This window comes from Solanum pennellii, chromosome 9 (genome assembly GCF_001406875.1).
Source record: "Solanum pennellii chromosome 9, SPENNV200".
Classification (NCBI taxonomy): Eukaryota; Viridiplantae; Streptophyta; class Magnoliopsida; order Solanales; family Solanaceae; genus Solanum; species Solanum pennellii.
The window spans coordinates 79,499,124-79,510,154 of record NC_028645.1 but is presented as its reverse complement, the minus strand read 5'-3'; the positions used below and the strand labels follow the sequence as shown (position 1 = coordinate 79,510,154).

The 11,031-nt window shown below is 35.6% G+C and overlaps 2 protein-coding genes across 5 annotated transcripts; one reads left to right on the top strand and one right to left on the bottom strand.

Moving 5' to 3' along the window:
• The first annotated feature begins 44 nt into the window (after positions 1-44).
• LOC107029215 lies at positions 45-1,032 on the top strand. The gene is made up of 2 exons (XM_015230578.2): positions 45-167; positions 292-1,032. Exon 2 carries the CDS (start codon positions 304-306, stop codon positions 862-864), a length of 561 nt encoding a protein of 186 aa, XP_015086064.1. The 5' UTR covers positions 45-167; positions 292-303; the 3' UTR covers positions 865-1,032.
• A 909-nt stretch (positions 1,033-1,941) lies between these two features.
• On the bottom strand, positions 1,942-9,837 carry LOC107029296. 4 transcript variants are annotated; one of them, XR_003574506.1, is made up of 6 exons: positions 9,615-9,837; positions 7,248-7,637; positions 6,143-6,690; positions 5,985-6,045; positions 5,203-5,409; positions 4,283-5,022 (listed from the first exon to the last, which is right to left on the bottom strand). XR_003574506.1 is itself a non-coding variant. In XM_015230680.2 (5 exons), the coding sequence occupies exons 2-5, from the start codon at positions 7,618-7,620 to the stop codon at positions 2,204-2,206; spliced, it is 1,401 nt and encodes a 466-aa protein (XP_015086166.1). In that variant the 5' UTR covers positions 7,621-7,637; positions 9,615-9,836; the 3' UTR covers positions 1,942-2,203. The 4 variants fall into 4 exon arrangements, 3 of the variants coding, with proteins under 3 accessions (XP_015086166.1, XP_015086167.1, XP_027767661.1); XM_015230680.2 differs by lacking the exons at positions 4,283-5,022; positions 5,203-5,409 and adding an exon at positions 1,942-2,622 and having other exon boundaries at positions 9,615-9,836; XM_015230681.2 differs by lacking the exons at positions 4,283-5,022; positions 5,203-5,409 and adding an exon at positions 1,942-2,622 and having other exon boundaries at positions 9,695-9,833.
• Positions 9,838-11,031: the final 1,194 nt, after the last annotated feature.

Here is an 11,031-nt window from a genome sequence, read left to right as displayed (position 1 = left end):
ACGAGTTGGATTAGTTAACTCATATTGTATCTAATTCATTTACTTTGTTATATATTTTTTTCTTCTATCTTCTCCTCCTCCTCCTCCTTTCTGGCCTCCAAGAAATCCAAATCCACATTTGCAGAGGCAATATGTAATTGAATATATATTACTATATATATACATAGGTATATGCATACCATCTTTATATATTCAATTACATCTGCATTTTTATTTCTCATTTCTTTTTTTTTTTCATTTTCAACAATTTTTCATCAATAATTTGTATTATTTGGGAATTTTTGAACCCAGCAAATTCATAGCATGAGGGTTCATCCTATGTCCCTGAAACGAAATATTGCTATTCGTGAAGGAATCGGGTCGGGTTCAGATTCGGAGCAACGGGAACAAATTTTAGCAGCAATGGAAGGGAATCCAATGAAGAAGCTACGAAAATTACCTCATGTATTCGGGAAGGTTCTAGAACTTCCGTTTCGTTCCGATGCTGACGTGGCGGTTGAGGAAGGTCCGGAATTCTTCCGTTTCGTGGCGGTGATGGAATTCGACGACGGCGGAAGCGGCGGAGCGGGAGGTGTTAGGGTGCAGGCGGTTGAGATTCATACTGGTATTACGAAGATTGTGGTGAGAAATGGCGCCGGAGATGGCGGAGTTGATGGCGGAATAGAGGAGCTGTTGTTGGAAGAGCTGAAGGTGGATACGTGGAGGTTCAGATTGCCGGCTACGACAATGCCGGAGCTGGCTACGGCTGTGTTTGTGGACGGTGAGTTAATTGTGACGGTGCCAAAAGCTGGCCGTGGCGGCGGAGAGTTCGCCGACGGTAGAGATGTTTGGGGTGGAGGTGGCCGGCTTGTTCTTGTACAGTAAGTAACCAGAATATTTAAAAAAAAAATCATTAATATTCTAAAATCAGATTTTCTTAAATCTCCATAAATAATAATAATTGTTGTACATTATGGTTGACTCGGGGAACTTTATTCTCCATGTAAATTATAATAATAATACTAATATTCTTATATTTTTCTCGTTTATAAATTGTTTTTTCTCTTCATTCTAGTTTAATTATCTATTCCAAACTTAACATTATTACTAAGAAAGCAGTGAAAAATATGAATCAATTCAATGCAAAATTGCCCTTTTCTTTTGCTTTTGTATTATAGAAGAATGATTTTTGTGATAAAAAAATTGTGAAGGTAGTAAAAACATTTTGTAATATTTGTACACATTAGCTTTTCAATTGTGTCGTTGTACGCACCTTTTCTATGAAGAAGTTCTGGTTTAAATTCTAGACCAACGAGTTAAGAAATTAAGAAACGAAGAAGTTGATTTCGTGAAAATGTTATGGATGAACCATTTTGTTGAGGGTGCTACTTGGGAGGTCGATACCAATATGAACATGTTAGCTTTTCAATTGTCTCACTGTACGCACCTTTTCAATGAAGAAGTTCCTGTTTAGATTCTAGATCGACAATTTAAGAAATTAAGAAACAAAGAGGTCGCTTCCATGAAAGTGTTATGGCAGAACCATCTTGATGAGGATGCTACTTGGAGGCCGAGGCTAATTTGAAATCCCTTGTGATGAACATCACACGCTAGCTAAAGAATATGGAGTCTTGTTTGAGGTTATCTTGAACATTGTGCTTGATGAGACCTAGAACTTGTGCTTACTTCCTACAAAATTGTGAAGGTTGTAAAAACATTTTATAGTATTCGACGCATTAGCTTTTCTTTCGTTTCAGTGTATCCTAAACCTTATCCCTATCTCGTGAAGATAAAAAGATTGTTTTCAAAAGATCCTGGAATAATGCAGGAAAGCACACCATAACATTCAAAAAAACAAGAAGCAATAACAATAGCAATATAATGCAACAATAGAAGCACATGAGAAAATGGGTTGAAAGAACCTAATTTTTCAAAATAAAAAAGCTCAGTTTGCGCTCCAACTTGTGAAAAATCTAGATAAGTCTGATTTCATGAAAATGTTCACATACAGAAGACTTAATTCGACAGTTACAACTTACAACAACATACTTCGCTCGGAACAAAACTTTGGCATAAGACCAGCCAGACATCTATTTGTTGTAAGATACAATGTGCGGAGCTTTAGCATAAGACTACCAAAACATGTATTTGTAAGATATAATGTGCAAAGTTTTGACATAAGACTGCCAAACATGTTCTGTAAGATACAGTGCAGAGCTTTGCTTTAGGAAGATTCTGCTTCTAGACCAAAGTAATCCTTGAGTATTGTCTTAGAAGTACTTCCAAATCCATTTTGTACCTGTTTCATGTCCTTGAGTTTTAATACTTCTCGCTTTATTTGGTCTACTCTTCGTATAACAGCATCAACAAAAGTATCTGTTTCAACCATCGTTGTATGGCTTGATAGATCAGATTTTTCCTTGTCGAGCTGTTCATATAGATTCATGATGTAGTTCTTTTGAACAAGGAGTCTTTCCTCGGCAAGTCTGTACTCAAAGTTTTGAGACTTCCTCAATGCCTGCAGAGTTTGATCAATTTCATCCTCAAGCTTAAGGGATTCAACTCGAAAGTCAAAATTTGAAGTCATCTTTAGTGGTGAAGATCTTTCGTGAAGAATTGACTCTTCATGATGAGGTGTTCCTCCTATCATCAAAAGAAAGTCGCATACGTTTAGGCTTTAAAGATTACATGGGAATGAAGCTTTGCGAGGAAGAGAGATATTCGAACAGAAAGCTCTTGAACAGAGTTACTGTTTTGACTAAATATGCTCTTATAATGATCAGATAAATCTCAGTATATACATAAACATACAAGAGATACAAAAAAGAAAAGGAAATTTAAGATGAAAATATACTTCACATATTTCAAAACTTCTTCCTGTACATTGTGACAGAAGAATAAGGCTTTGAAGGTACTTCATGACTCCTAAACGGCGAGTCATGCACATCGTTCTTACTGAAAAATGAGTAAAATCAAGATGGACTAGAATGTAAAGAAGAACCTAAGAGTAACTAATATACAGATGAACCTGCAGTAGGTGTGGTGTAGTTGGACACATTGTCACTTCCATTAGGCGACATTTTGGTGAGGGTACCACACTACCACTACATGGTAAATATAACTGGAAACAGGATTTATTTATTAACAAGATGTTATGAATTAATATGTTAGTTACAAGTTCAAGAATACATTCATCTAGTATAAGATAATAATCACTGAATCTGACTGACAAAAATTCACTAGTTCAAATAAGAAACTAAAACTAGTAATCAGATCCATGAGAAGCTCCAATCTTTTAAATCTAAAACATCCTAAATGACTTCAGAAACCAAGCATGTAATGAACTGAAAGGAATGTAGCCGTGTTAACTGACCAAGGATTCTAAAATACAAATAGAGAATCCAGTAAATTCAACCTACCGCCAACATGATTAAGACATGGTTGCACTTCAAGCTCAACAAAAAAATCTCAGGCACAAAAGAAATAGTCAATAAGAGCACGACTAGGGGTTCCCACCAATATCATACCAAGAGACATTGGATGTCAATGGGAGGTCCCAAATGGAAACCAAGTCTGTTTGAGGAAGGATTTGGAAACAAACCTCAGAGCGATTCAGTATGTCGTGAACTCGTGAACTCACACCATACCATCAACCACACACACCAGTGTCTGGATTGAGTAGTTTATGGGACCGGATATCTTGCACCCGTAATACAGAGAGCTTCTTATTATCTTGTTTTGAGACCCATTTTGAGAAGACTGTCAGGTCCCTAAGGAAGTGGGGAGAACTTGGAGTGAGAGACTGTACAGTGTTCAATAAAGCTTTATTTCATAATGGTTATCCAAATTTGGACAGAGGAGCATGCTTTACGGACAGATGGTTGCAAAAATTGGTACTGTAGATGGGGGATGGAGAACTAGAAATATAACATTTTTAATTGGTTGAAGGCTTTGGTGGTATTATGAGGGATGAGAAGAGTTCGTACCCAAATCATATTCAAGGTGACTGATGGTCGATGGAAATAGAATTAGCTTTTGGCGGCACAAGTGCGGAGAGAACGTGTTGAGAATCACCTTCCTCAATTTATGCAGTATTTCTAGCCAAAAAGAATTGAAATACTGCATATTCCAAGAGTACATGAGGAGGAAATGATTTGAGATCTTACATTCGGAAGGAATCAACAAGATAGGGAGATGGGTGAATCAAAGCTGCATCTTTCAATTTGGATAGCTACAACTCCCAGAGAAGTGTGCTTCTTTGTGTGGTTGCAGCTAAGGGAGAAAAATTTAACAGCCAAGAGTATTGAGGAAAAGGATGACACATGTTAACTGGTGCTAAATGTGTAGATGTTCAGGAGTAGATATCGACGGCCTCTAATTACATTATCGAGTAGCTACCCATCTGCGGTGGGAGAATCTGTATTGGTTTATAATACAGTGAATTACACCGAGTAGAGTAAAGGAGGCATTAAATTGCTAAAATTTCAAAAGAAAAGAAGACTAGAGGCATGGGATATAGCCCCACTAGCTCTTATGTCAGTTCTATGGAGGGAGAAGAATAAGAGAGCTTTCAAAAAATCGAGAGTGCTTTTGTACATGTGAGGAGTAGTCTTGTCTCTCTAGTTTCTTAATTATTTTTTGATGCACTCAGAGAGATTCCAGTTGGTATATATGTGTGGGACTTCTGTGACTTTTTGAGAGAACCATGTTTTGGTCTATGTTTCTCTGCTTCTTGTTATACTCCTTGAATATGGGATTACCCCAACATTAGTGAAATCTATTTAGCTAATCAAAAATAATTGAGCCTAAGGCCTTGAGAGGTGGCATAACCCTTACTTTTCTTGATGAAGTTCATTCATGGTTACCATTGAAATAGCGGATCTCCTTGCTGGAACCATACTCTCTTTATTACAATGAAAAATCTTAATATAATCAGTGCTTGATGTTCATTCGTACAGTTGGTTTTGCTAATAAATGGGAGACTCAAGGTTGATTTCCTGCTTAATTCTTAGAAGCTTACTCCAGATACCTAAGCAGTTTCACCTGAGAACCACAAAAACCCACAATGCATCATATTAATGGAGGAAAGTTCAATTCTATGATGTCGTAGACAACATTGTGCCTCCCATTTACTCTTGTAATTCACTAATACAACATCACTATATTCTTTAGCTAATCAAAAATAATTGAGCCTAAGGCCTTGAGAGGTGGCATAACCCTTACTTTTCTTGATGAAGTTCATTCATGGTTACCATTGAAATAGCGGATCTCCTTGCTGGAACCATACTCTCTTTATTACAATGAAAAATCTTAATATAATCAGTGCTTGATGTTCATTCGTACAGTTGGTTTTGCTAATAAATGGGAGACTCAAGTTTGATTTCCTGCTTAATTCTTAGAAGCTTACTCCAGATACCTAAGCAGTTTCACCTGAGAACCACAAAAACCCACAATGCATCATATTAATGGAGGAAAGTTCAATTCTATGATGTCGTAGACAACATTGTGCCTCCCATTTACTCTTGCAATTCACTAATACAACATCACTATATTCTTTTTGATTGGTCCTTAACAGATTGATGCCTTTCTGTTTGGGGTGGTTATACTAAATTTTATGGACATATTCTATCTCCTTCATCTTGTTAGAAGCAGCGGGATAGACTTGACAAACGGTTTCTACCCCAAAATAATTCCTCTTCAGCCTGATTCAGAGGCTCTCCTAAATCAATTTCATGCAGAAGACTCTTGGTCAATAATTTTCTGTTCATATTATGCTTAAGTTGCAGGATATGCCTTTGGAATTTGTGAACAAATGTAGAGTACAGAAATAGCTAACAGAGAGTGCATGCATGTCCACATAGATATATATTCGTGCATTTATACAAATTCAAATTGAAGACCCAAAAAGGTTTTACACACACAAACAAATTTCTCGGTCAAGTATAGAAACATGAGCCAAAGGGAAACAGTGACATAGATTAGAATTGAAAGGACAGAGGAGGTACCATTGGCGTCCAAGAATTCTACTTCTTTGAACACATCTTCAATGCAGGCACCCTTCTGAAGCTGATACAAGATACAATAGAGATCATTCCAGTAAATTGAAACCACATAAGATACCTTGAGGAAACAAAGTATCAATCTACCTCTAAGTCAGCTATACCTTTGCCATGGCCGATTTAATGTGACGCAGCAACTGTTTTGCATTTGTTCTCCGTGAGCCACGTATAATGCAAAAGCCAACATTCAAAATCTTCTCGACATCATCTCGAGAATCAATTGATCCACAAATTTTTAGAAGCTTCATGACATGCGAGACCAATTCAGTCCTTGAATCACAGCGCCGACAAAAATATTCCGCATCCAAGCCAATGCTTCCTCCAACTGTCCCAGCCATATAAGCTCGTAGAGCACAGTCTATATGGGCTATGTGTCCACAAATGTAACCATCATCAGCTGTTGCTTCGCACCTAATGTAACTATACCCACCATAAGCAGAACTAATAGTTTTACAACAAAGAATACAACAGCAATCTCGGCAAAAACCAGGCTCACTGCAACATATGTCACAAATCATGGTCTCTGGACTAGGATTCCCTGCTTCTATTAAACTCGCACTCGCACACAAGCTATTACCAGCCTTACACCTAATGGTTCCTAAATGAGAAACAGATTTCATGCCTGAAGATTTGAGCTGAGCATACCAGTCACCTACAATTTTAAGAAAAGACAAATGTGAAATCAGGTAACAAGTAACTCGCTTAAGCACAACAAGAAAAACTAAAAGATTTGCAAGCAACTGACAGCAAGCAAATTTACAATCATAGAGACAACTCACTCGAAATGAGAATTTTACAAACCTCTTCTTTCTTTCTTGAACTCCGTACCCAAACAAACACTGCTTCATAAATTGAAACAAATGGAGTATTGATAGTTTCATTGATATATACATTTTCACACATAGCCTCTAAAAGAAATCAGATATTCTTAAATTGGTGTTATGGCGTTAAAGTTAAAAATGAAATATAAATAGGATCCCCAATATGGTGAAAGAGAGCTCAGCAAAGAGCATGCATGGAACAAAGTCAGTTACATATGCAGAGCCCAGAGCCTACTAAGATCAGTAATTTCGGAAAGGTGCTCCTAGTTGCACACGTTTTCCATGAAAGTGATGCATCCAAGTGAGCCATGTCTAAAAGTTTCTCACTAATACCAAAAATAGAAGAAAATTCGATGTACTAAATGACAAAAGTTGTGTCCAATCTGACCTTTTAATAGTTTTGAGGGAATCTTCCAACTAAATGAGGCAAAGAATTCATTGATATCTGTGCTTGGAAACTCAGACCTGACATATTGTTCAACCGAAAGCCTACTTGCGAAAACACCTCGCTTTCCACGAAGACGGTTTGGAAGATACAGATATCTATCAAGAAAGTAGCCAGCAGATGCAATTCTTTTCCCCACCTTCCAGGCCCATTTATCACCTGGGTTCGGCCAATCTGCAGGAGCATATGGTAAACCTTCGCCTGAATCATTGGCAGAAACAGGATAAAGGTGAAGTTCATTTTTATTGGTACTACGTGTATCTCCATTACATTCAGCAGAACTGTCAACCTCCACAGGATCCTCGTAGGATGACATGTAGCTAGATGTTTCAACTGTGTAGAAAGAATATATATCAACTTAAAATCCAAAAAATGAGAGGTTTGTGAAATTACTATCTTACAGAAATGCGTATTACTATGTAGATTATAGCCTTATAATAGAAGAATGAAGAAGGCACACCACAAGTCCAAATCAGAAAACAGGCCTATATTCTATTGATTAAAATTATAGAGAACAGCATAAGATTAAAAAGTCATAGCACACTTGCCCCTCTGTACAAAAAAGAGTTGACTAATAGTTGAACTTAGTAAAGAATACAATAGCAAAGAACATAGATAAAAGAATAGTCCCAGCCTAGCAGTGTGGTCAAAGGCGCAGTTAAGCGCTGAAGCGATGCTCAAAACGTCATGAGCGCTTCGCCTCACTTAATGTGCGCTTCAATGGCATCATCAAGGTGCTAAGGCGTACTTTTCCTTGCCAATGAACTTCTTATGAAGGGGAGACACCAAACAAATGATATTTCACTTTTTTGAAAAAAAAAAAACAACAATTTCTCTGTTCATATATTTGACATTCATGCTTATAATTATTATTATTGGACTGAACATGTATATGTACTTTTTCTCCCATTGCACCTTTTTTCATTATAGCTCACGCTTTTTCGGTGCTTTGTGCCTAAAGCCCCAACAACCTTAGAGCTTTTTTGCGTTTTTTCCTTTGATAACACCGAAGCCAAGGGATCTCCACAAAATTGGCATCTCTAACTTGTCCACAAGAATAGAGATGCACACTCTACAAAGCCAGAAGATGTACAGATTTACGGAGAAAGATTTAAGTGGATCGACTTATATTGGAAGAGGTGTCATTAAGAAATCTTATGCCGCAGGCATAATCTGCTGTTATATCAAGCGCTAACGTAACTTCTCGAAACAGTCAATTTCGAGATGAACCACCGGTCATCCAAGCCTTGCATTAAGAAATCTTAGAGTTGAAAAGAATACTTGCCGCCTTTCATGCTTTGAAAGAATCTTAAATTCTTTCAGGCAGATGAAGAAGGGTATTGGGCCTACCAGAAAATGAGAAGTTGTATTGAGATTTTTTTTAATTCAGTATATCCAAAAACTGATGGCCTTCCAAAATATTTACCACAAACATTGGATTGTGCAGGGCCATATTATTGTCGAACAACACAAGTGCTAAGTTTGATGATATCGAGAAATTCAAAATATGTGTGAAAACTTGGGACTAAAATATGATTCACTCGGTCCTCGACAAGAATGAGGACTGATCCAGATAGAAGTCTCAACGAGGATGAGGCCGAAAAAGGTGAAGTTGAAGGTGGTATGGTACCAGAAAGTGAGAAAGATCAAGTCTTTACGATGTTTACCCTTATCTTTAACTATTTGCACTATTACTATCTATGTAAGTTTTATTTTTTCATAAGCAATGTCCCTAATCCTAGTTCATGATATTTTTCGTTATATCATTATTAAGTTTCTCCATTCACTTCAAATGTAATTTGATATTGGGTTATTAGATTATTTTTCTAGATCTATTTAAACTTTAATCAACACATGAACAAAATCCCTCTAACAAAATTGGATAAAAACAAGTTCACAACTTCGACAACATTTCAACAAAAATGAAGTATGTTCACAACTCAATTTATTTAATTACTCACTTGTCAACAATTTTCGTCCAAATTTTAGAGACAAATGAGGCAAATGATCACAGCATCACAAGTCCATACTTAAACAGTAACTGCATTTAAGAATTTCAGAAATGTTGTTCTACAATTGAGAAAAACTATGGGAGACAAATCGTATATGTGCACAATTATTCAAAAGAAAAAAGAAGGGGAACTCCAAGTATAGACAGTAGTATATCAAACACAATGGTAATACAAAAATCTCAGAAATGCACACCGGTTACACACAAAAAGGTACCTTTTGATTGTTTGTAAAAAAAATCCCTAATCGAACAAAGAAGAAATGTATAGGTTCTATAAATTTCAAGAAATGAAACTGTACTTCTGCGTTTTCCGGCGACTGCTTGTGATATCTCAGCCACTTCTCCTTTTTCCGGCGACTACTTGTGATATCTCAACCACTTCTGCGTTTTCCGGCGATTGCTTGCTATGTCTCAGTCAGCCCACTGCTTCTCCGCCGACAGGATTCGGGAATTTTCCTGAATATAAGGGTAAAAAGTTAAAACTTTAAACCTAAGGGGTGGGTTTGATGGTTGTACAAGAACAGTGTTTTTTAACGAGTATAAATAATGTCAGTTTAGTTTAATTTTGAAGTTTATCGGTTATAATTTTGTATAAATTAAGAAATTAAATGAATCATGCTATGATTAGATAGATTTTATTTTGCTCAAAAGTAAATATTAGCTCATTGTGAATTATCGAGTTTTCAAGATAACAAAAAATAAAAATATGAAAATAAATTCTTAGTCAAGAACTCATATACCGAATGGTATGAATATAATTTATTTAGGTTATTGGTTAACCCATTAAAAAAATTTCAAGCCGCTAAGAATCGATAACCTCATAATAAAAAAAGATAAAAATAGTTGTCAAAACCGCTAAATCAATAAATCTATTATAACCAGCGTAGTTGTTCCTAGGGGTGTCAAATAGGCGGGTTGGGTTGAAACTAAAAATATTTAAATGGGTTGAATAGAAATGGGAAACTTACATAAATATACAAAAATAAAAAAATATTTACCATTTATATCAATAATATCTTTTTTTTCACTTATCACTTTTAATTCATTTATAATACAAGTTTAATACATATTACAAAGAAAGAATTTATTATTCATATATAATACAAATTTTAATAATGGATAATACATTTATCACAAATTTTAATACACTTATAATACAATGTGTCAAATTTTTACCAAACAAACATAATATATTTCAAAAAACAATTATAATTCATATATATTGCATACATAATTCACTTTTAATTCATATTGCAGATTTGACATAGTATTGTTATAAATGGTAATAAATAAAAAGTATTGCTAAAATCAGTAATTATTTATTAAAATGTACTAATTTATGTAATTTTTCCAATAGAAATCGGGTTAGGTCTTGAGCCGCCCAAGTTTACTTTGGGCTCAAATGAGCTAAAAAACAGGTTAGGTTTTGACCCGCTCAATTTGACCCGATTAATCTCAATAATTTAACATATTCATATTTAACTTTTATAATCACAATTTGAGTTTTCGCTAAAGAATTTTTTGTTGAAAAAGTAACAAATGGTATATCAATCCTAAATGATGTTAAATAGATAATAATTCATGCCTTCGATATAGGAATATATCTTAATAAAAAGTTTTAAAACGGGTTAAAATTGGAGATTGAATTAGGCTCAATTGAAAATTCTCTTCAATGGGTTAAGCTTGAATGGATTTGAGATTGTACCCAATTCAAAT